The following is a 24918-nucleotide window of genomic DNA, read 5'->3' as shown; positions in this document are numbered from 1 at the left end:
TCTCCATGGGATTGACAAAAATCTGTGGGTCACTTTCCTTGCTCCCTGTGCCTCTGGGTAAATCTGTGGGAAGAACGGGAATGGTCTGCGTGAAAGGACTCTACGAATTGAACAGGTAATATAAACAAATAAAAGGAGGCGAGGCGTGAGGGAAACAGCCCAGCTCAAAATAACTTGGGGCTGAGCCCCCACCTCAGGACAGCCCCTGGTCCCTGGCACTTGTGCCTCAACAACACGAGGTTTAAGACCATCTTTCCAGAAAGCATCCTGTGACAAACTGTCAGGTGACATACTTGTTTGTGTGAGTCAGCCCTAAGCGGAGATCACCAACATTTCTGTGTAATTTTTATTTTATTTTTCCTAAGCATCATCATTTGGCTATGATTAGGATGAATATTGCAAACCTGGCACTCCTATAGTAAACAAAAAAACAGGTAAGGAGCTAAGGTTCTCACTGGCCAGTTTTAAACATTCGTTGCTGACATTCTGTTCACTCATATTGAAAGGCAGCAGCCCTCTAGAGTAGAGTATGTCAGCTATTGTATAGAAAGGAGCTGCATCATTTTGGTGTGTGGGTGTGTGTGAGAGAGAGAGAGAGAGAGAGAGAATTGAATGGATACGCTTTTTGGATCTGTCAGTGACCTCAGGGCTGTCCTGAGACTTTAATGTTTACTTCCCCTCCTTCCCCCTACTGCTAAATCGTGGATATCCTATGCTTATCAACTCTTGGAAAGATCGCATTCACTCACCCACTCTCACAGGTGCCCCACTCACCTGTAAGAGTCCCCCCCCAATCCACAACACTCAGCAAACATCTAGGTCCACACATCTCTCTGTTTCCAGAGCCTGGAAAGCTAACTTCAAAAAGAAATGAGTTCTGGTTCAGCTTCAACATGTCCAAAAAGGATTTCCAGTTTAGGCTCGTCCATTTACAAAATGAACTAGCTTAGTTCACAGCTCGATTGATGTTCACCCAAACGATCCTCAGCAAAACAAAACAAAACTCTTTCAGCATTACAGAATGTTACAAGCTACTGGGATGATGCATAAAACATACTTAAGGCGGCTGCAAAAGCATCGAAACACAAAGTAGAATGCGAATGATTTAATCAAGTCCCCACAACAATTGCGATCTTTGAACGCCCAGAGAATTTAAAGAGTAAAAAACAACAACACGTGTAAGAGGATGGACTTGAAGATGAGCTAGAAATTGTTCAAAGTTCTTAATTCATGGTTGGTTCACTCAGCAATTCTGGGAGCTTGCTTTCAGGTGCAGTTCGGAGATTCTTGAACAAATTCGGTGCATCCAAACCAACTCATGCCGAACTCTGGAGGTGCCCCAGAGACACTGGATTCTGCGTTCATGTTCCCTGTTCTTTGACCGGTTTCATGTGTGCACCCGCTGCCGTTTGGCAGATCGGTGGAGTGACAATCAAAAGGTTTCGTTTGAAAGAGATGCAGGATACGAGAGCTTCTCTACCTTGGACATGGCTCTGACATCTTCGTGGGATCTTTGAAATGGGAACAGGAAATGAGCTCTGTGCATCACTCTAGAATTTCCTTCGTTGCCCTTCCTGGGCTCTCTGTAGCACCACATCCCATCCTGGCTCCGACCAGCTCCTGCCGCTTGCCCCACCCTGAGCTGTTTACCAGTAAAGCACAGTCCTATTACCTCATGTCCTGCATCTTGTGGATGGCAAACCACCTTTCTTCCCAGTGACAGAGAATCACTGAAAATGACAGAAAAGGTAGGGATTTTGTCTCTTCCTCTGCTGATGTTTATTATGCACAAAACTTATTTCATAATGCACTCACCACTCCACAGAAAGCTCTGCAGATAAGGACACTGGAATCTGCCTTCTACTGAGCCAGTTGCATGTAGCTCCATATAGTCTACACTGACTGGCAGCAGCTCTCCAGGGTTCCAGACTAGAAACATTCCCAACCCCACCTGGAGATAAAGGGGGTTGAATTTGGGACCTTCTACAAGCAAAGCAGATGGTCTACCAGGGAGCTCCTTTAACCTGAATATATTCCCCCTTCTATTGTGGCTTTAGGTGACGGCTAGGTCCACTTGGCGGCGTCATGTTTGTCTGACACTGGACTCTGCCCACACTCGAGACCCTCCCTCCTTCAGCCCCGACAGCCTTTTCTTCCTGTGTGTCTTGATGCCGAAGAGCCTGTAAGCCGCCTTCCGGTATTTCTTGGACATGATGTTGTACAGGATTGGGTTGATGGCGGCACTTAGGTAGAAAAGGACAAAAGACACCAAGTTGCAATATTGGCTGATGACGGCTATTTCCAAGGATCCGTCCTCAAAGGATTTGGAAAACAGGTAACGTCCGAGGTGGAAAGGCAACCAGCAAAGGATGAAAGCAAAGACCACCACCGCTAAAAGAGGAGGAAGAAGAAAAAGAGAGAAGACGTTAGGGAGAAATGGAGATACCGTATTATTCGCTAGCCGTTCTCCTTTCACCCTGCTGATTTACAGAGGTGGCGTAGAAGAAGAAAAAGAGTTTGGATTTGATATCCCGCTTTATCACTACCCTAAGGAGTCTCAAAAAAGGGACGCAGGTGGTGCTGTGGGTTAAACCACAGAGCCTAGGACTTGCCAATCAGAAGGTTGGTGGTTCGATCTTTGCCTGGGCAGCCTGAAATCAAACCAGACCAACAATGGCACAGGGTTTGCAACTGGGGGCTGTGACTTTACCTGTCCCGTTATATTATGATGCCAGGTGGCCATGGCTTACAGGCTTGCTGGTGAGGGGCTCACCGCTGCTGGTTTCTATCCTGCCTTATACCCGGCATATTGCTCAAGGCAGCTAAACGATTAAAAGAAAATCCATCAAAATGAAAACCGAACCATGCCAGCACCTACGAGACTTCATGCCACAAGGCTTCAGATTCCAAGTCCAGGAGTCCCTGACGCCAATTCCACTGGTCAGCATCACCTGCTTCTAAATGAAGCCAGGATGCAAACCAATAGCAGCAAAACTTTCAGGTACTTTGCTAAAACAAGAAAAGGCCTTTGGGGGGGGGAGCCAAAGGAACCCAAACTTGACTTTGCAGTGGGTTTGTCACCAACTGATGCTACTTTTTAATGGGAGCTTAGGTTTGGCTGTGGGTTAAACCACAGACCCACCCCTTGGGTGCAGTTCTGTAGAAGGGTGTTTGTGGTGTTGCAGGGGACAGTAGCAGGGGAAAATGGATGCCGAGGAAAGTGTGGAAGGGTCAAGCAGCCCCTCCCAGCTGCTGCTTTTCTACGGCAAACTACACCTCCTCTTCTTGCTTCCCAGCAGATTTCCAACACCAGCTTTCCAGACCAGTTTTCTAGCTGGGCCTTTCGCTATTATCTTACGCCAGTGAAGCCAGTGTGGTGTAGTGGTTAGGAGCAATGGACTCGTAATCTGGTGAATCGGGTTCGCTTCCCCGCTCCTCCACATGCAGCTGCTGGGTGACCTTGGGCCAGTCACACTTCTCTGAAGTCTCTCAGCCTCACTCACCTCACAGAGTGAGGAGTGGAGTGGTCACCTCCCACCCTGGAACGTAAGCCAACATGAATTCTCTCTCTACCAGCTGATAAAAAATATTCAGTACTTGCTCCACATAGTGGCGGAGGAGCCTAGCTTAAAACAACAGCTACAAGAGGCCAACAAAATAAAACTCGAAAAGCAGGTAGCGGCCCTAAAAATGTGGCCACTACTACTGCTCATAATACAGGCAATTGCTGATTTGTGCGGGGGTTACATTCCTGGCCCAGTGAGCATTGGCTAAGTGCACATAAGTTTGCTCCACCCCATTTCGCATCAGAAAAGGGGGAGGGACAGAAGGAGGACACCTTGCATAAAATGCACCCCCTCCAATTTTGCCTTTTTTTGCTGTCCTAAGAAAAAGACCCCAAACATGTAAAGTTATTATTAATGGATTTTATGTGCCATAATGGTGCCCAAGAGATTAATACTTAGGAATTGGAAAAATAAAGGTGTGGTATCAGTGGATGACGACATGTGACATCGCTTGTAATTTATGAATGAAACTGCTTACAGGTGCAGAGTCTGTATGGATAAATACGATAACATTTGGAATGAATGAGTTTATACAAAATGTGGTAGGCTATCAACGTTTACATAAGCACTAGGACAATAATACTACGCCAATTTATACTAAAATGTAAGGGATTCTCGTATATTGCCTCTTTTTTTTTTGATTGCCCCCCCTTTTACATGTTCCTTTGTTGTTGTTTTTCTCCCTCTCACTTTTCCTTCTTTCCCCCCCTGTATCGCTTTATTTCTTTACTTTGCTTGAAAGCACTTTAATAAAAATATAAATATTAAAAATCCAGAAAAACAAAATAATAAGTTCTTATTAATTGCGATAACTATACTTATAGAAGTACTGTATATTTTATAATCATCATCTGGAGGGGGCTGAAAATGATGAGAGCAGAACAGGAGTGAAGTGGGGAAGTTTATTGCATGCAGACTCTGACCTGCTGAGAAAAATCCCTCAGTAAGCTGAAGTGAAGCTTTAGAAGGGAATCTCTCACTAGCACCCGTGAAGGATTTCCTCTCAACCAAAGTCCTGGCGTCAGCAGTGGGAGTTTCCGCACACCACAGCAGGAGAGGCGAGGGTTAACCCCCCCCCCCTTTCTCCACACCTGCTCTAGCTGCTTTTTTGCAATCTGCAGCTCAGTTCTTCTGCTTGCTAGATGCAAAGATGCACTTAACATCACAGGGAGTTCGGCTCTCAGGGCTCACATGAAAGCTGTGCAACGTTTTTCAGAATGAAATCCTGTATCAAGGAGCTTTCTGCCGGGAAAACTTTGCCCCATCTCCATTTTGAAGATTTTCTTGCGCCAAAAGGCCCTTTTGTTTGAATGAATGCTATGTGTTTGACCTGCTCTTTATGATGATGTTCCCTGTTTCTGTATTTTCCTTGCATTTTATATTTGCTTTACACAACTTAGATGGTATCCATATGACTTAGTAAGGGACGCGGGTGGTGCTGTGGTCTAAACCACAGAACCTAGGGCTCGCTGATCAGAAGGTCGGTGGTTCGATTCCCCGTGACGGGGTGAGCTCCCGTGCTCAGTCCCTGCTCCTGCCAACCTAGCAGTTCGAAAACACGTCAAAGTGCAAGTAGATAAATAGGTACCGCTCCGGCGGGAAGGTAAACAGTGTTTCTGTGCGCTGCTCTGGTTCGCCAGAAGTGGCTTAGTCATGCTGGCCACACGACCCAGAAGCTGTACGTCGGCTCCCTCGACCAATAAAGCGAGATGAGCACCACAACCCCAGAGTCAGCCACGAGTGGACCCAATGGTCAGGGGTCCCTTTACCTTTACCTTTATATGACTTAGTAGTACAGAAATAAACCCTATACAGTGAGGAAGCTGTGGCGGTCCAGATTTCGGGACTGCAGCTACAGGCTCCCCTGGCTAGGGGTGGGTGGGTCCCACAACATCTGGGGAGCCACAGGTTCCCTGCCATAAAGTAAGTTTTGGGCTGCAATCTGATGCACACTTCCCCGCAAATAAGACCCACTAAACACAGCCAGACGAACACCTGAGTCCATCCACATGCTGTTAATTGGAGCCAAAATTCAGGGGGACTTGCATTTGCCTAGAAGCTTTGGATTAGGCAATGTTACCTAAATTGCAGGCAAAATATTCTGCAGTATATTCATTTCTCTCTTCAATGTTCAATTCTTTATAGCTAAGAAATAACTAGGAACAGTACTAAGACCTTGGACAGTGGGACTGTTGTTACTAGAGAAAGGGGTTCTGTCCAGATTTTCTTTTAAATCCCAGAGTCAAAACATAACACACAAACCTCCCCTCCGTCAAAGGTATTTACTGTATTTTTCTGTGTATATCACAATGACCCCTGTTTTGGGGGACTCAAAATTAAGAAAATGGGGGGGAGATTGCCCCCGTGTATAAGACTACCACCTCCCTTTTTAACATTAGTTTTTAAAAGAAGCTAGTCTTATACACAGAAAAGTGCGGTAATCTCCTTGCAGCCCTGAAGACCCCTCTGCCCAGTTCTTATGATGATAAATCATACAATTTTTCCACAGTGCAAACCTCTGCATGTCTACTCAGAAGTAAATCCCTTGCAAGTCAGTGGGGCTTACACATAGTTCCAGAGAAGTGTGTCTAGGGTTACAGAACTACTTGCCCAGATTTAATTTAACAGAACAAACATAGGCCACTCTGTAGTAATTTATGGCAAGTAGAAGACATTAATAAAAATGAAATTATAGAAGAAATCTTCCTTTGCATTGCCTGTGTCAGTTTAATTTCCTCTACGCAGAATCAAATGACTCTGCCAAGTGTGCAGGCATGACTGCCGTGATTATTAGGCTTTTTTCTAGACTGCCAGCCTCTGACGCTTCCCTGGGAGTAAAGTCTCAGTGAACTCAACGGTGTTCGAAACTCCCATTGCTCTAGGCACATTTTGCGACAGGGGATTTCATTAGTTTCTGAGCTCTGGGCGCAGTACTGCACCTAAGATTTCAGATTAAAACTGCAGAGTGGAAGGAAAGGAGGACCCAATTTCCAGCTACTCTCTGAAGACTGGAGAAGAGACCCTCTGGAGAATATTAGGGGGGTGGGAAGGGAAGGACTAGACCAGGTGAAAAATGAACATAATATTTTACCTGCAGTTCATTCATTTTCAGCTTTGAATTCTTGTTATAAAAAAGTGTGCCCAGACATTCCATTGTTGCGCCCATAATCTAGGTTTAAGGTGCCATTCAGCTCCTAGTTTTCATATCTCAGTTTCTAACACTGGTTAAATCTGATTAGATATGCCAAGGATTACGCAGTTTAAAAACAACAGTTTGTGGAATGAATTCTGTAATGACAGTTGCCTGAGGTGACCGAATTCGGCAAGGGCCATGTATATTTATCATTTTTAATAGTAACTTTACACGTTTAGGGTGTTTTTGTTTAGAACAGAAAAAAAGGAGGCAATATTGGAGAGGGTGCATTTTATTACGAGAAGCCCCACACAAATATATCCCTAACATAAACACTTATTGGTATAAGTAGTTTCCGTGTTTGTTACGGGTGCCTGGATCCAGAGTTCTTTGTATTACGTTTATTTAAAATATTTATATGTGGCCTTTCAGAGGATCTCTGTGTGCATTCATTAGTGAATTTCTATGCATAAGTGCATTGGGCATGTGAAGCTGAGTCAGATCTCTCTGTCCTCATAACTGTTCTGTCCTCAGCTGCTCAAGTAGAAATCCACTACAAACCGAGTTAATGGTTTAACAGACTCGATTCTTGATGAAGCCTGGGAGCCCGAGCAGAGAAGAAATAAACCTCACCAGCTAGGACCCAACTGAGAGACAGCTCTCTCTAGGAGCTGGCCTCCAGGGTCATGAACGTTTCTCATAAAGGGGCCACATGCCGGGCATTTAATTGATAATGCATGCATTACAATAACCTAAGAGAGCAGAAGGACACAGGGAGAGCCTTCAGGACCAGACCAGGGTTCATATTCCCACTTGGCCATGAAATGCACTAAGTGACCTTGGACCAGTAACTGCTTCTCTACCTAACCAGTGTGGTGTAGTGGTTAAGAACGATAGACTCTGGTGAACTGGGTTCGCGTCTCCGCTCCTCCACATGCAGCTGCTGGGTGACCTTGGGCCAGTCACACTTCTCTGAAGTCTCTCAGCCCCACTCACCTCACAGAGTGTTTGTTGAGGGGGAGGAAGGGAAAGGAGAATGTTAGCCGCTTTGAGACTCCTTAGGGTAGTGATAAAGTGGGATATCAAATCCAAACTCTTCTTCTCTTCTGACCTACCTCACAGGGTTGTTGTGGGGGAGGAACCATGAACACAACCTTGAGCTCCTTGGAGAAAATTGGGATATGAATGCAATAACTAAAATATAAAAGGTGTAGTCAACTTAACCAGCCGAAGCTGATGATAGGTGACTTGTGACTGGGAGTGGCCGCCAAGACCATATAACACCGGTCCTAAAAGACCTACATTGGCTCCCAGTACATTTCCGAGCACAGTTCAAAGGGTTGGTGCTGACCTTTAAAGCCCTAAACGGCCTCGGCCCAGTATACCAGAAGGAGCGTCTCCACCCCCATCGTTCTGCCCAGACACTGAGGTCCAGCTCCAAGGGCCTTCTGGCGGTTCCCTCACTGTGAAAAGTGAGGTTACAGGGAACCAGGCAGAGGGCCTTCTTGGTAGTGGTGCCTGCCCTGTGGAATGCCCTCCCATCAGATGTCAAGGAAATAAACAACTGAAGGCAGTCCTGTATAGGGACGTTTGTAATGTTTGATGTTTTATCGTGTTTTTAATATTCTGTTGGGAGCCACCCAGAGTGGCTGGGGAAGCCCAGCCAGCTGGGCGGGGTTTAAATGTTGTTGTTGTTGTTGTTGTTGTTGTTGTTGTCAGTCCTTGCCACAAAGGCCACCTGGGCCTCCAATGATAAAAATGGCTCCGAGAATAACCCTGAACACCAAGGTGAAGTAAAAACTACAAATAAGAACTGTCCAGTGGTTAACTTCGGAAGGAAGGAAGGAAGGAAGGAAGGAAGGAAGGAAGGAAGGAAGGAAAGATTTTCAGGAAAGGAAGTCATATGGACCTCCCATCAGTATTGGCACTCTGCCGTCTCCTGAAGACACATTGATCCCACTGAATACCAGTTGCGGGAGAAGCATAGCATGGACGGGCCATTGCCAGTGTTGCGACGGAGGAGGAATCTTTAATCTGTTGGAGCAGTCCTTGCACCTGTAAGCTTGCACCTGTCCTTGCACGTGATCCGAGGGAGGCTCAGCTCACACAGTGACAGGCTCACAGCACCCAGCAAACACCACGACTGATCAGGGATACACACCCAGGTCTTCACTAGCAAAGTAGACATTGGTGCTGCAGCCCAGTGCTGGGGCATCTGCTTTGCAATGGAAGGTCCAAGGTTCAAGACTCAGCATCTCCAGGTAGAGATGGGAGGGACTTCCTGTCTAAACCCTCAGAGAGCTGGTGTCAGTCAGTGTAGACGGCCCAATGGTCTGACTTGGTATATTGTAGCTTCCTTTGTTCTTCAAGTCCAACCATCTAGCCCATACAACTGAGGTGCCCAGAATGGTGTCCTCCAGATATTGTTGGACTACAACTCCCATCTTCTCTCGCCGTTGGCCATGGCTGCTGGGGCTGCTGGGAGTTGGAGTCCAGCAAATATCTGGATTCCACACTGGCTACTTCTGCTTGCTTTATGCTGTGGGATGCCATGCGCTTTGAATTTCACCACAACGCCACTGGTATTGCCCACATGTGCCGCTTCTGGACTTCCCTGAAGCATCCAGTTGTGAAACTGATAGACCTTTGATCAGAATCCAGCAGGGATCCTTTCACATATGCCTGGGAGTAGTGAGAGAAATATACACTGCAGAGGCTCTTATCATAATTAATGATAGCATTTTCATACACCCAGGAGCTTCAGTCCTAGTTTTGCTCTTCCATTTGAGTACAGATTGACGTACAGGAGGAGCTGATCCATGCATTCTATGCCATTTGCACCGAGCCTGCAAGCACACACCTGAACATGTGTGCACATGAAGGCTCCTGCAGGTGCAATCTGTAAGGCTCCATCTTCCAAGGGACCAGACCATGCACATAGGAGCCTATGTGTGCTCAGTTATGCATGTGCTTGTTCTGTGCAAACTCTGCCCCTTGAATGCATGGAAGGGGTGCCAAAGATATCTTCCCAACCAGCCCTTTTACATGTGTTCATGCGACCCAGAGCAGGGCTTTTAGTGTTGCTGCCCCTGTTCTGCAGACCCTTGTTCCTTTTGCAATACGACAGATGCCTGCTATTTGCACTTTCCAGAAACAATGGATGATGTTTTTTGTTCTGACAAGCCTGCCCAGCTGGATGAGCGAGTCTCTGCCATGGGTGTCTAATGGATTTTTCATTAAAAAAATACCAATCTGCCGCTATTTTCTACGTTGTCTTGAAGTGTTTTATCTGCTTTAGCTGCATTCTAAACATTGCCTCGAGATGCATGTGGAAGGCAATTAAAATATAAACACAATAATTCCAACCAAGTCATACTCAGAGTAGATGGAAGCTACATTCACACCATCTGTTCAAAGCGCTATGATACCACTTTAAAAAGTCATGGTTGTCCCGCAAAGAATTCTGGGAGCTGTAGTTTGCTAAGGGTGCTGAGAGTTGTTAGGAGACCCCCCCCCCCATTCCCCTTGCAGAGCTACAGTTCCCAGAGTTCCCTGGGAAGAGGGATTGACTGTTAAACCACTCTGGGAATTGTAGCTCTGGGAGGGAAGCAGGGGTCTCCTAACAACTCTCAGCACCCTGAACAAACTATATCCCTCCACCCAAAAAAACACTTTGACTGTGTAAAGTGGGATCACAGTGCTTTAAATGCGCAGTGTGAATGTGGCCCCAGTGAAATCAACGGACTTAAGTCACCATGAATGCGACTGATGCTCAATATCACCCCTTGTAGCTGGTCCAAAATTTCACATCTCGGGTCTACAGCAGCAGGGTTTTCCAAACTTGGGTCTCCAGCTAGGACTACAACTCCCATCATCCCTAGCTAGCAGGACCAGGGGTGATTGGAATCGTAGTCCTAGCTGGAGACTCAAGTCTACAGGGACACACTGGTCTACAGGGACACACCATGTCAGAAACGGAACCAAGATACCCTTACCTAGCATTTTCACCGTCTGGCGGTTGTACTTGTCCCGGATGGATGTCTTGGGCCCGATGTCCTTCCTCTTCCTCCTCCAGAGCTTCCTCACGATGAGGCTGTAGAGGACGGTCAGGCAGAACACGGGCAGGAAGAAGAAGACGCTCGAGGTCCACACCATGATGGTCAGCAGCCCCGACTGGATGGCGTACTCCGTGGCCCGGCACTCGTTGGTGTCCGATGGGTTGGTCCCGTTCTCATGCTCGACCCCGACCAAGACGAAGATGGGCCCAGCGCTGGCGAAGGATACGGCCCACAGCACCAGGATGACCAGCTTGACTTTGCCCTTGGTGACGACCACCTTGGCCCAGAGCGGGAAGCAGACGGCCAGATACCTCTCCACGCTCAGAGCCGTGATGTTGAGGATGGTGGAGTACGTGCAGCTCTCGCTGACAAACTGGAAGAGCTTGCACAGAAGGTCGCCGAGGTTCCAGGGCCGGTACTGCCAGAGGCGGAAGAGGTCCAGGGGCATGCAGAGAAAGATCAGGAGGTCCGAGAAAGCCATGCTCGACAGGTACAGGTTGGTCGTGGTCCGCATGTCCCGGAACCTCGAGACCACCAGCATCGTCATCACGTTGCCCAGGATCCCGACCACAAAGAGGAGCACACAGGTGACGGTGACGCCGGTGAGGAGAGGAGCGGGGAAGAGGTGCAGAGGGTACTCGGGCAACGTGTCGTTGTCACCGATGTAATCCATCACAACCTGCAGGCTGCTCTCGTTGTACATCCCCTGGGGCTCTCGCTGGGGCACGGACTGGGCTGGGGCAGTCTGAAAAGGCTACGTCAGCTGCTGCTCATGCCCAAAGCGAGACAAGGGAATCGTGGTGGCAGTGGCAACAAATGGCGCAGGAGGTGCTGTATGGAAACAAACCAATAAGCTGGTTAGGAGGAGGCCTGGATCTAAGGCATGGGTAGGCAAACTAAGGCCCGGGGGCCAGATCCGGCCCAATTGCCTTCTAAATCCAGCCCACGGACAGTCTGGGAGTCAGTGTGTTTTTACATGAGTAGAATGTGTCCTTTTATTTAAAATGCATCTCTGGGTTATTTGTGGGGCATAGGAATTCATTCATAATTATTTTTCAAAATATAGTCCGGCCCCCCACAAGGTCTGAGGGACAGTGGACCGGCCCCCCGCTGAAAATGTTTGCTGACCCGTGATCTAAGGGCTTAAGTCCCAGGAGGAAAGGTGTTGGTTGGAGCTTCGTGATGGAGTTCAGCAAAGGAAGCCATCGCCAGGTGTGCTGGTTGGGTTTTTCCTTGCTTGAGATCTTCGAGCAGAGGCTGGACAGCCGTCCATCGGTGATGCGCTGAGCTCTTGTTTACCTACACTTAACAGACGGTTAGACTAGATGACCTACAAAGACCTCTATAACAACCCAAACCAGATGAGCAAGGTGTGTGGGAGCAGGGGTATGGGAGTCAGAATAGAGCCTGAATCTGAGATAAAACTTCAGGTGCCTTTTCACTGAGGCCACACAACAGATAAGCTAACTCATGTGGAATAGCAGTCGTCCCCAATTCCTGATGGGTAGACAAAGTCAGAATTAATTATAATCACATGTGCCTTAATTCACTTGATTGCTCTACACCTGGCGATGGCTATTGTGTGAAAGTGAGAATGGCTCCTTTTGAAAGCATTGGTGGTCATAATAAGGACAAGACAGGATGGGCACAACCTCTCTGCCTGAGGTGGTCCATTCACATGCAAAAGCCATCACGGGATGGATGCTGCAGTAATCAAGCGAAAAGTGTACACCTTGTTTCTATGCCTTTCTCTAAATACAGTGGACACTCAGGTTGTAAACGTGATCCGTTCGCAACCTGCAGTGCCACGTCTGCGGACACATGGGTTGCGATTTGGTGCTTCTGCGCATGTGCAAAGCACGATTTAGTGCTTCTGCGCATGCACGACCGCTGGAACCTGGAAGTAACCCATTCCGGTACTTCCGGGTTTTGATGTCCATAATCCAAAAAAACGCAACCTGAAGCATCTGTAACCCAAGGTATGACTGTATGTAGAAACTGCAATTTCATAAAAACAACAACAACAAGGTGCGTGTGTGAACTGGGCTGCAGAATTGAAGCTCTGGGGAAACCAAAGTTCACCCTTTTCCCGCAGGCAATGTCATCCATCCATTTAGGGAATCTCTGTCTCTTTTAGAGTACGGGCTATGGAAGTTTTAGACTGATGGTCTTTTGATATATTATTTGACTTAATTCAAAATGCAGTCAGCTAGCCCAGCTGCATTTAGAGACCCTCCGGCTCATTCTGCTGAGTGGGGTCCCAGGCAATTGCCCCCAAGTCCTGTCCTGATGGGACCATCCAACGATTCAACCCAGAGCACAGCTCTGGCATTCAAGCCTCACTACTTGCTGCAGAAGAAGGCAAGCCACTGAAGAAATCTAATTGCCGGTTTTCCATGGGCGTTCAAGAGCCAGTGTGTGTAGTGCCTAGAGCACTGGGTCAAAAGCACAGATACGAGACAGTTAAAATCCCTGGCTGGCTTTGGTTGCATCATTCTTCTCTCTCGCCCTGTCCTACCCTTGCCGGGTTGTTGCAGAGTTTAGCCCAGGTGTCTGCCAACCTGGTTTCCTTGAAGGAAGAAAGGCGGGGTGTAAATCATGCAAGGCGCAAGTCATGCACCGAAAAGCCATGACTCTGCCACTCTTTTGCCACCTGGGCACCGTGGGGCCACATGTACAAAACCATTTGAGAAACAGGTACAGTTAGATTACGTGTCCTGTAAAGAAGCGCAGTCAGAAGCGATCTTTATTCTAGCCCAACGCGGGAATCAAGTGGCTTAAAAACCCCATGGCAACCTCTAAGCATGTGTTGATGTGGGGAATCACAGAACAACCTTTTTGCCACTTTTTAAGCCTCCAGCCCAGCCAGATCAGCAGCGCCAGTTAAGAAGCAGTAGGCAAATGGATCCTTTCAGGATTTCTACTCCCCCTCCGAGCACAGCCTCCCAATGGGCACAATGGGAATCCCAAAGCTGAAGGAGGTTGCCCCCCAACGCAGCCGGTGCACCTCATTTTGAAGCAAGGTAATGCACCCTTATCATCAGACACTGTAAGACCATTCGAAATAGTAGCGCACATTACCGGTTAAAGAATGCCCCCTCCTCACCACGAATCCTAGCGTGCAAGTTACCGAAATGACCACTAGCCTGAATATTATTTTTTTTAAGGAAGGAAGCTCCCTCCTCCTTTTAATCGCTCTAGTTCTCTTATTAGGAACACACAGAGTCAGCCCATTTGGTCTCCCTAGGCCAGTGCTGTTTACACTGACCGGCAGCAGTCCTCCACGCAAAAAAACCCTACCTGGAGCTGTCAGGACTCGAACTCAAGACCTCCTTCTGCATGGAAACCCCTGAACTACGCAGCCCCTTCCTTCTTTATCCCAGCCGCTTCTTCCGGCGTGCTCCTTGCACCTCCCTGCAGAAAAATCTTTGGGCAGGCGAGTCTCCCTCTGAGCATGTGCAGAGCGCCTCCAAACTGGGGAAGAAGGGTCGGGCTTGCAAGACAGGCGAGGTCCAGGCAGCTCCCGGCGGCAGGATCGAGGGCGGAATCGATCCCTCCTGTTCCCAAGCCTCGGAGCGGCGATGAGCGACGGCGCCCGGCGCGCCCTCGACGCGTCTCCACTCCGAGGAGAAGCAGCGCGAAGCGAACCCCTCTCCGCCCTCGCCGGAGCCGGCGACTCTGCCCGCCAACCCGCTCCTGACCCGGCGAAAGGATCTCCGGATCCCCGGCCTCCGCCCCGACGGCTCTGGCGAAGGAAGCGGTGGGTGCCGCGTGCTACGCGCCGAGACGACGAGCCGGTAGGGGAATGAGGAGCGGGAAGAGATGAATGAATGGATGAGGGAAAGGGGGCGTGGGGTATTGGCGGAGAAGCGCGTTCACACGTCACGCGGAACACGCCGCCGCCGCCGCCGCTGCCGCTGCGCCCGTGTCGGGGCTAGAGGTGGGCGCGCGCTCTCGGGCATTCGCGCGGGGCGAGCGTTTGTTTGTTGCCGCGGCCGTTGAACGTAACGTGTGAACGGCGATTCTGGTCCGAAAGGGGGCGTGTGTGCTCTGAATGTGCCCCGTCGTCCGTCCGTCCGTGTTCTGAGTGTTCGCCAATGTTCGTTCATTCATTTATTCTGTTTCCGCTCTGTCTTTACTCCAGAGGAGCCAATTCGGATAGCAAAAGTAGATTGGAGAAAGAGGGTGGGAGGTGTTAGACAAATCCATACCAGACTGGCCACCGTGAGAACAGGATGCAGGACTAGATGGGTCTTTTGGTCTGATCCGGCACGGCTCATCTTAGGTTGTAACCCAGCGACAGAGAGATAGCAGTGCGCGTCAAAACTAGCATTTAAAAAAGCACTCGTACACAACGCAACGCAGTTAAAAGAGAGGGAGCGCCTTCAGCAGCCCTGAGCCCTTTCTGAAAGAAAATGGTTTGTGTGATAATGTGCATAAGGAGAAATAAATCCTCTGCGCCAAAACCGACGAGAGTTGTTGTGTGTGCCAATGAGAAAGGAAAGTATAGGCGTTTGTATCAAGTGTTAAACAATATTTGTGACTCCAAAAAGACAGGGTCACTAATGGAGATGTTGCCAAGAGCAGAGAAGTTGCCATTTGGCAACTGCGTGCTCTGGGGATTTCAAAACAGAAAAGAGGGGAGTGTTGGGAGGAAAGACAGAGCACCGGGAGGCAGAGTCATTCGCAGAAGCGGCTTGCAACGGCGGAGGGTGAATAACAGCACTATTTTACGTCATTCGTGGACCCATGTACTTGTGAATTACTAAAGCAGCAGGGAATGGGATGATTCCAGGGCTGCATCTTAAAAAATGTGTGCCTGCAATTAGCACCTGCCCTCTTTTGTCTCATGCCTGTGCCAACTTCGCCTGGTCGGCCAGCTGTGGCAGAGAAGTGATCCATGCTGGATTACTGTAATCCATTACACATGAGGCTGCCCCATCCCATGCCAGACTGCCTGCTCTCTTAAGATCTTCAAGCGAGAGGCATTTCTCCAGGTACCACCAGTTGCTGAAGCACATTGTGTTGGTATGAGGGAGGAGGAACCATAGCTCTAAAATGCCCTCCCCAGGGAGGCTTGATTCCTGCTGAAGCTACATATTTTTTTTTAAAAAAAAAATGGCACCAGGGTAAGACAATTTTTCAGTTATCTATATCTGTATCAAAGACGTGGGTGGCGCTGTGGGTTAAACCACAGAGCCTAGGACTTGCTGATCAGAAGGTCGGTGGTTCAAATCCCTGCAATGGGTTGAGCTCCTGTTGCTCGGTCCCAGTTTCTGACAACCTAGCAGTTCAAAAGCACATCAAAGTGCAAGTAGATAAATAGGTACCGCTCCGGCAGGAAGGTAAACAGCATTTCCGTGCGCTGCTCTGGTTTGCCAGAAGCGGCTTAGTCATGCTGGCCACATGACCCGGAAGCTGTACGCCAGCTCCCTTGGCCAGTAAAGCAAGATGAGTGCCACAACCCCAGAGTCAGCCACGACTGGCCCTAATGGTCAGGGGTCCCTTTACCTTTACCTTTATATCTGTATCATCTATCTATCTATCTGTCTATCTATCTATCTATCATCTATCATTTACCATCTATCACGTATCTGTATCCTTGTACATCACCCTGGAAATCATCAGATCTGGGGAAGCACTGTAGCTCTGTGGTGGTGGATCTGCTTGGCATGCAGAAGGTCACAGGTTCGATTCCTCGCATCTCCAAAGAATCCTTGTCTGAAATCTCGGAGAGCCACTGCCAGTCAGTGTAGGCTATACTGAGCTAGATGGACCAGTGGTCTGACTCAGCCTATTGTTCTGTGTTCAAAATCAACATAATTGTAGAAGGGGCCGCAAGAATCATCTCGTCCAACCGCCTGCAGTGCGGGCATTTTTCAACTAGCGTGGGGCTCGAACCCATGACCCTGAGATAGCTCTACTGGACTGAGCTATCAAATTATTTCTCATGGACACACACAATAGCCTGCTATACTGACTACAACACACTGTTCCTTGCAACCCTAAAGGTAAAGGGACCCCTGACCATTAGGTCCAGTCGTGACCGACTCTGGGGTTGTGACGCTCATCTCGCTTTATTGGCCGAGGGAACCAGCGTACAGCTGGTCATGTGTCCAGCATGACTAAGCCACTTCTGGCAAACCAGAGCAGCGCACGGAAACGCCGTTTACCTTCCCGCGGAGCGGTACCTATTTATCTACTTGCACTTTGACATGCTTCCAAACTGCTAGGTTGGCAGGAGCAGGGACCGAGCAATGGGAGCTCATCCCATCACGGGGATTCGAACTGCCGACCTTCTGATCGGCGAGTTCTAGGCTCTGTGGTTTAACCCACAGCGCCAACTGCGTCCCTTTGCAACCCTAAAGCAGTGCTTTATTTAATCTGTCCTGAATCTTCCAACATTCGGCTTTATTGGCTGCCCCCAACTTCTAGTGTTATGAGGGAGAAAGAGCAACTTCTATCTATCTGCTTTCTCCTTGCCATGCCTGAATTTATAGACTTCTGCCATGTCACCTTTGAAGCAACCTGAGAAAGATAATTTCACTCGATTCCCTGCACCTGATTACCTGATTCACACACCGCGTCGCTTGAGAAAGGTCACTGTGTTATGTTTCTTCCAGCAGAAACAAGCAAAGGTGTCTCGTGACACCTTAAATGAAAGACAAAGCAGTTTTCTCGTGGCGCAGAGATGCGCAGTGTGTTGTCCTAATTTAGCAATTTTATAGATGCACATGAGTGCAGAGACGAACATGCATAAACAATGGGGTCAAAAGGGTACAGAATGCTCTAGGTACACTTTGTGACATCTCTGTGCAGGGCTCGGCTAGAAATGTCACAAGCTGTACCCCCTGCATTCCCTGGCCATTTGGAACCCCTGTTCATTAATTCCTTTATTTCTCCAACAGAGACAGCCTTACCATTAGGCAGTGTGTAGAGCTGGGCTTTTAGCTGCTACACATGCTAGCTGTGCGGGCAAACTTGGAAGGAGCAACCGGAAAGCAATTTCAAGGGCCATCAATTCCTCCTTGAACAATTTGATTGGCTGAGCGTTACGCAGCAAAAACAAGGCACCCTGCACTCACCTTTATGCTTTTTCTGCTCTGCGCTGTCTAAACTCTATGAACGCAGCAGAATTACCGTAAATGATGCAGCCTTGAGGTGTTCCAATGGGCTGTGGCTTTGGAACGTCACTAAAATAGCAACAACGTGCTCCTCTAGGATTCTAAATCTCCCTGCATGCAGAAAACCACTGTCTTCATTGTTTGTTAAAAATCCTTTCGTATCTGACAAAGACGATGCAGGGCCTGGTGACCAAATCCTCTAAGGAAAGGTGGAGGAAGTTGGGTATATTTAGGCTGGAGAAGAGATGATGGAGGGGCCATATGGCAGCCGCCTTCAGATACATGAAGGACTGTGAAATATACTCAGAGTCGCAAAGTGATTTCATGCTCTTTATTCAGCTCATAGTGGTGAGGAGGAATGAATGAAAGTCCCCTCAAAGTATCTGCTTTATATACATTATTTACACAATGGGCTGCACATGATTGGATAATTCCGGAATTCTACAGTAAGCCAATCAGGTTGTGGATTCACTTCTATCTGGAGCATTGGATGGTTCCTGCCAACCAATCATACTGCTGCATTGTTCTAGGACCAATCAGACTGCTGCCTTTTGGATCCTATTGTTCTAGGACCAATCAGACTACTGCCTTTTGGATCCTATTGTTCTAGGACCAATCAGACTGCTGCCTTTTGGATCCTATTGTTCTAGGACCAATCAGACTGCTGCCTTTTGGATCCTATTGTTCTAGGACCAATCAGACTGCTGCAGTTTGGATCCTATTCAACTCAGTACATAACAGACTGTCACATAGAGGATGGAGCAAATTTCTCCTCTGTTGCTCTAGTGCAACCTTTCTCAGCAGTGAGTCCCCAGATGCTGTTGGCTTACAACTCCCACCATCTTTGGCTAACAGGACCAATGGTCAGGGGTGATGGGAGGTGTAGTCTGACGACATCTGGGGACCCAAGAAGTGTTAGAAACTCAGATATATAAGCTTATCACCAAGTGGCACCTTAAACCTAGGTTATGATTGCCACAAAGGAATGCCTAGGCACTCTAACCCAGCCTTCACTCACCTTGGTACCTGTTGGGCTGCAACTCTAATCACCCCAGACCATGTGGAAAGCTGACTAAGGCAGATGGGAGTTGTAGTTCAAAGCACATGGAAGCTACCAGGTTGGAGAAGGCTGCACTAACCACTAGATCATGAACCACTAACAACAACAACAACAACAACAACATAAACAGGGTATCACTTTTCAAAGAGGTAAAAATGGAAAATGCAATGGCCACCATCTAACACAGGGTTAAGTATGATGAAATCTCTATATGCATAAATTATGGCATTAAATTTCATTTGTGTTAAAACAAACAAAAATTAAACCCAAAGTTCCACTGCAGAAGGTACTTGATTCATATTCAGTTCACCTGGAAATTATAGATACTATAATTTGCTGAAGCCCTGCAACGGCTCAAGAGGACTCAGTGCTGACCCCTAGCCAGCCTTTTAGTTTGGTAATTTTTAGTGTGAAGAAAAGACGAAGAGAGGTGATGTGATAGAAGTTTATGAAATTATACACGGCGTTTAAAAAGTGGATCAAGAAGAGTTGTTTCTCCCTCCCTCCCTTACACCCACAGATGGCCCTCATGGACATTCAGTGAAGCTGAATGTTCAAGATTCAGGCCAGATAAACAAAAATTATCCTTCATGCAGCACATAGTTGCACTATGGAACTCACTCCCGCGGTAGGCAGTAATGGCCACCAACTTGGAGGCCTTTAAAAGAGGATGAGATAAATTAATGGAGAGGGCTCTCAAAGGCTATTAGTCCCTATGGCTAAGCTCTGCCTCCACATTTGGACGAAGCCATGATTCTGAATACCACTTGGTGGAAACCCAGAGGGGAGAGTGCTCTTGTGCATTGGGTCCTGTTTGAGGGTTTACCACAGGAATCTGGGTGGCCATTGTGACAGCAGGATGCTGGCCTAGATGGGCCACTGGCCTGATCCAGCAGAGCTCTTATGTTCTTATGACCTGCCAGCAGTAGCAGTTAGATTGGGCCTAGCCACCCCTCTCTCCATTCGATTATTATATATGTCGTCTTCATCTTTGGCCATCACTCATAGCCGAGTTAGATTGTCTTCCATGAATATGGTCTTAACAGTGAGTCCGTAAGTGACCGTGGAGGTCAATTCTGGATCCGCACATCCTTCCACAGTGGGGACAAAGGTTTCTGGGCAGGAGTTGATCACGGTGAGGATTTACCAAGCGTGCCTTCCTCTTAGCACGTTTCTCCCTTTCGTCCTGAGTTTGAGCGTCTTCAAAGCCTTTGGTAAAGGCTGTTCTCCAATTGGAGCACTTGCAGGCCAGTGTTTCCCAGTTGTCAGTGTTTATACTACATTTTTTTACATCTGCCTTGAGAGAGTCTTTCAACCTCTTTTGTTGACCACTGGCATTACACTTTCCATTTTTAAGTTCAGAATAGAGTAGTTGCTTTGGAAAGACGATAATCAGGCATCCGCACAACATGACCAGTCCAACGAAGTTGCTGTTGAAGAATCATTGCTTCAACATTGGTGATCTTTACACTAGGTTGATACTCATTAAAGGACCCATGGACTTAAAAGTGATCAGGCCCTAAAGTTGTTGTGACAAGGTTTCTTTAGCAAGTTCTTGTTTTAAATTATCACTTATCGATGAGTGAAGTTTAACTTGCTTTGCTGTGTGAAATTTAAAACGGGGTGTTTTTTCAGGCTGGAACAATAAATGTTGCTGTGCAGTTTAAACAAACAAACCCCACTGGTAATCTTTGCTTCTTCCAGTACACTGGCATTAGTTCACCTGTCTTCCCAAGTGATGTGTAACATTTTCTGGAGACACCGTTGATGGAATCTTTCGAGGAGTTGGAGGTGGTGTTTATTTATTTATTATATATGTACTACCATGTTAACCCAAATGCCTCCGGTTCCTTTCCTAGCAGAAAAGGAATATACCGTATTTTTCGCTCTATAAGACGCACCAGACCACAAGGCGCACCTAGTTTTTGGAGGAGGAAAACAAGAAAAAAAATATTCTGAATCTCAGAAGCCAGAACAGCAAGAGGGATCGCTGCACAGCAAAAGCAGCAATCCCTCTTGCTGTTCTGGCTTCTGGGATAACTGCGCAGCCTGCATTCTCTCCATAAGACGCACACACATTTCCCCTTACTTTTTAGGAGGGGAAAAGTGAGTCTTATAGAGCAAAAAATACAGGTAATAGGAGTGGCCATCAATTGCCTACCAATGTGAAAGTAAGAGGCAATATTTCAGAGGAGCCTCTTCTTCCTCCCTCTCCTTCAGGAGCCGCCCCAGGTCATCACTACCTACCTGCTAAAGCAGGTGATCAGCAGCAGAGGCAAAACCACCCTCGCTGCCGCCCCCTCTGTCCCACCCCGCCCCATTTTAATCCAGTCCTGGTCGAAGAGGAGGTCATAGCATCTCAATTTGTCGCCATAGAAATATTTTCAAACTCTGTGCAATCATTGCGGTTTCCTGTGGAGGATGATAAAAGGAGAGGGAAAGAAAAACCATTAGAAAATAGCCAGGAGTGAGTGAGTGGCAGCGGCAGGGGGAGAGAGAGAGAAAAAAAATCTACCTATATTTTGAAATGGCATTATTTCCATCAGCTCATGGAAAAGTGGAAGGGAACAGCAGCGTTATTTGATTACTGGGTGTCGCAGGTTTCTCACTTTTGCCTAGTTGAAAGGTGCCACGTTTGATACAGCCACAGTGCATCATGTACGCTTCTGCAGGATGGATGGCGGCTAACAGATTGAGGTTGAATCCTGACAAGACAGAAGTACTGTTTTTGGGGGACAGGAGGCGGGCAGGTGTGGAGGATTCCCTGGTTCTGAATGGGGTAACTGTGCCCCTGAAGGACCAGGTGCGCAGGCTGGGAGTCATTTTGGACTCACAGCTGTCCATGGAGGTGCAGGTCAATTCTGTATCCAGGGCAGCTGTTTACTAGCTCCATCTGGTACGTAGGCTGAGACCCTATCTGCCTGCAGACTGTCTCGCCAGAGTGGTGCGTGCTCTGGTTATCTCCCGCTTGGACTACTGCAATGCGCTCTACGTGGGGCTACCTTTGAAGGTGACCCGGAAACTACAACTAATCCAAAATGCGGCAGCTAGACTGGTGACTGGGAGCGGCTGCCGAGACCATATAACACCGGTCTTGAAAGACCTACATTGGCTCCCAGTATGTTTCCGAGCACAATTCAAAGTGTTGGTGCTGACCTTTAAAGCCCTAAACGGCCTCGGTCCAGTATATCTGAAGGAGCGTCTCCACCCCTATCGGTCTGCCCAGACACTGAGATTCAGCTCCGAGGGCCTTCTGGCGGTTCCCTCACTCCGAGAGGCCAAGTTACAGGGAACCAGGCAGAGGGCCTTCTCGGTAGTGGCGCCCGCCCTGTGGAACGCCCTCCCATCAGATGTCAAAGCAATAAACAACTACCTGACATTCAGAAGAAAGGCAGCCCTGTTCAGGGAAGTTTTTAATATGTGACATTTTAGTGTATTTTTCATCTTTGTTGGAAGCCGCCCAGAGTGGCTGGGGAAACCCAGCCAGATGGGCGGGGTACAAATAATAATTAATAATAATAATAATAATAATAATAATAATAATAATATGCAGATTACGTTTTTAATGGCTTATGATAACCTCGCCACTCAGGACAGTGTGTGCTTACATTTGGCATATTGACGTAGAGCTGCAAAACCAAAGAGCCTGTGCCAGTCACTGCAGACAATAAAAAAAAGATAAAGGACCCCTGGACGGTTAAGTCCAGTCAAAGGCGACAAAGGGGTTGTGGCGCTCGTTTCGCTTTCAGGCCGAGGGAGCCGGCGTTTGTCCACAGACAGATTTCCAGGTCATGTGGCCAGCAGAACTAAACCACTTCTGGCGCAACGGAACACTGTGGCGGAAAGCAGAGCGCACAGAAACGCCGTTTACGTTCACACCACAGCGGTACCTATTTATCTACTCGCACTGGTGTGCTTTCGAACTGCTAGGTTGGCAGGAGCTGGGACAGAGCAATGGGAGCTCACTCCGTCGCGGGGATTCAAACCGCAGACCTTCCGATCAGCAAGCCCAGGAAGCTCTGTCGTTTAGACCACAGCGCCACCCACTTCCCAACTGTAGACAATATTGAGCAGCCTGCCTGGTGGTGTTTAGTTGTTCTAGCATTGCAAACGCTAAGAACAGCCGTTCAAATACCTGCTAAAGGTTTAGGGATAACCTACAGCTTGGCATTCAGTTTCCCAGGCTTTTTGGAAGCTAACAAGGACATCAGAGAGTTGCAGAGTTGGAAGGGATTATCGAGGGCAGTCTATTGATCCCTTGCAATGCACGAAGATCATTACGCTACTTCTCAATTTCTCTTATATTTTCAGAGACCCTTGTGCCGATTCCAACTTAAGCTTTTAGTAGGCAGGAGATGGGAAATCGCAGACTTGGGGGGTGAGGAGAGAAATGCTGCCCTCCAGATTTCTCTCCCTGGCTCTGGGGACCCTAGGCCACCATTCTCTCCTCAGACCACATCCCTCACTGGTTTTGGCTATTGCGAAACTGAATTTACAGCTCTTCTTTTCGATCTTGTTCTGATCTTGGAACCTTATTTCACTTGGTTCCAAGATCAGGCACCTCGCCTGCCCTTGCTGAACAGAGGGGCAAAGATCCCACTCAGCACAGTGGTGAGCGAAGGCAGGTTGTCTCCCCCCTCCCACCCAATTGATGGAGGAGCATTAACAGGACACTTTTTGTCATCGTGCCCCATTACATGTGGCAGCCATTTTGTGCTATATTCCAACAAGCCTGGCATGTCTAGAAATCAAGTGTTCACTAGCGGTTGAAAACAGCAGAATATATTAAGAAACAAGAGCATGATACTAGATTAAAACAGAAAATTAAAAATGCAATTGTATGTAATTTGAGTTATAAACATTGATTTCAGGCAAGCAAGAAGTCACTAGTTTTGTTGAATTGGAATAAAATTTGTTTGAGTAACAAATGTAACTTTCTATGTGTAAAAAGTAACAAACTAATAATAACAATAATAATAATAATAATTTTTAAAAAGAGTATTCACCAGATAGCTTGTCGCTGCAGATTACATAAATTGTGTGGGAAACAGTAAATTGACCGTCGTGCATTGTGGATTTCTGGGGGAACATTTACTGGGACGGTGTCAAGAACTGGACAGAAGACTGGAATGGTGGAGGAGGACAGTATAGATTTACAATGGTGGTTTGCAGGTCATGACTCTGAGATAGAAGCACAAAGCTGCTAGATGATGTAAGGAGGAGGGGGTTGCATCAGAGCCAGAACAGCTGGCTGACACGTTATCATTTGAAAGCATTCCAGACCCAGCTTCTCCTAGGACCAGGAGGGCAGTGAAAGTGGGAGAGCAGAAAGCGAAGAGACAAAGGGGGGGGGGATATATATAGATACAAGGGGTGGAGCTGCTGACGACTGAAAGTAGAAGGGGAGATATTACTTGGAACAACGCCATTATCCTAGAGAATATTGAATACCTTGGTAAGAGCTTCTGGTACAGTCATACCTTGGTTTTCGAACAGCTTAGTTCTCAATCGTTTTGGCTCCTGAACACCACAAACCCGGAAGTGAGTGTTGTGGTTTGCAAACTTATTTTTGGAAGCTGAACGTCCGACTGGGCTTCTGAATGGCTGCAGGAGCCACGCTTTGAAAGTTGAACAGACTTCTGGAACGGGTTCCATTCCAAAAACCAAGGTACGACTGTATTTCCATTACTGGCAGCCTGCCATGAGGGAGGGGGATCGGGTTCCCTGAAGCCTGATAGATGGACATTCGAAGGGGAGCTCTTCCCAACAGCCTTTTCAGTCACCTCATTGGTCTTGTTTTAGCAATTCTCCAAGAGACATCCTGCTGCTTTTTGAACCTGTTCCTGCAGCTGTCAAACAGCAAAATCTGATTTGAGGCCATTGCAAGGCGACTTGGAGTCTACTACTTCCATGTCATGAAATGCTTTGCTTGATTCTCTTTCTTTCTTAAAAGTGCAAAATGTGTTCCTTTTTTTCT

The 24918-nt window shown here is 47.6% G+C and overlaps 1 protein-coding gene across 1 annotated transcript; it reads right to left on the bottom strand.

Moving 5' to 3' along the window:
• Positions 1-1090: 1090 nt before the first annotated feature.
• On the bottom strand, positions 1091-14632 carry GHSR (growth hormone secretagogue receptor). Its single transcript, XM_083441792.1, has 3 exons — positions 14058-14632; positions 10695-11588; positions 1091-2391 (listed from the first exon to the last, which is right to left on the bottom strand). Exons 2-3 carry the CDS (start codon positions 11458-11460, stop codon positions 2084-2086), a joined length of 1074 nt encoding a protein of 357 aa, XP_083297918.1. The 5' UTR covers positions 11461-11588; positions 14058-14632; the 3' UTR covers positions 1091-2083.
• Positions 14633-24918: the final 10286 nt, after the last annotated feature.

This window comes from Podarcis tiliguerta, assembly GCF_965153285.1.
Source record: "Podarcis tiliguerta genome assembly, chromosome: 5".
Classification (NCBI taxonomy): domain Eukaryota; kingdom Metazoa; phylum Chordata; class Lepidosauria; order Squamata; family Lacertidae; genus Podarcis; species Podarcis tiliguerta.
The sequence above is the reverse complement of the archived record's forward strand: the minus strand, read 5'-3'. Positions and strand labels throughout refer to the sequence as shown.

Bases quoted from the DNA above. Each gene is read 5' to 3' on its own strand.
- GHSR (XM_083441792.1), bottom strand. From the start codon at position 11,460: ATGTACAACGAGAGCAGCCTGCAGGTTGTGATGGATTACATCGGTGAC. The intron at 2,392-10,694 runs GTAAGGGTATCT...CTCCTCTTTTAG, and splicing joins CCAGACGGTGAAAATGCTAG to CGGTGGTGGTCTTTGCTTTC.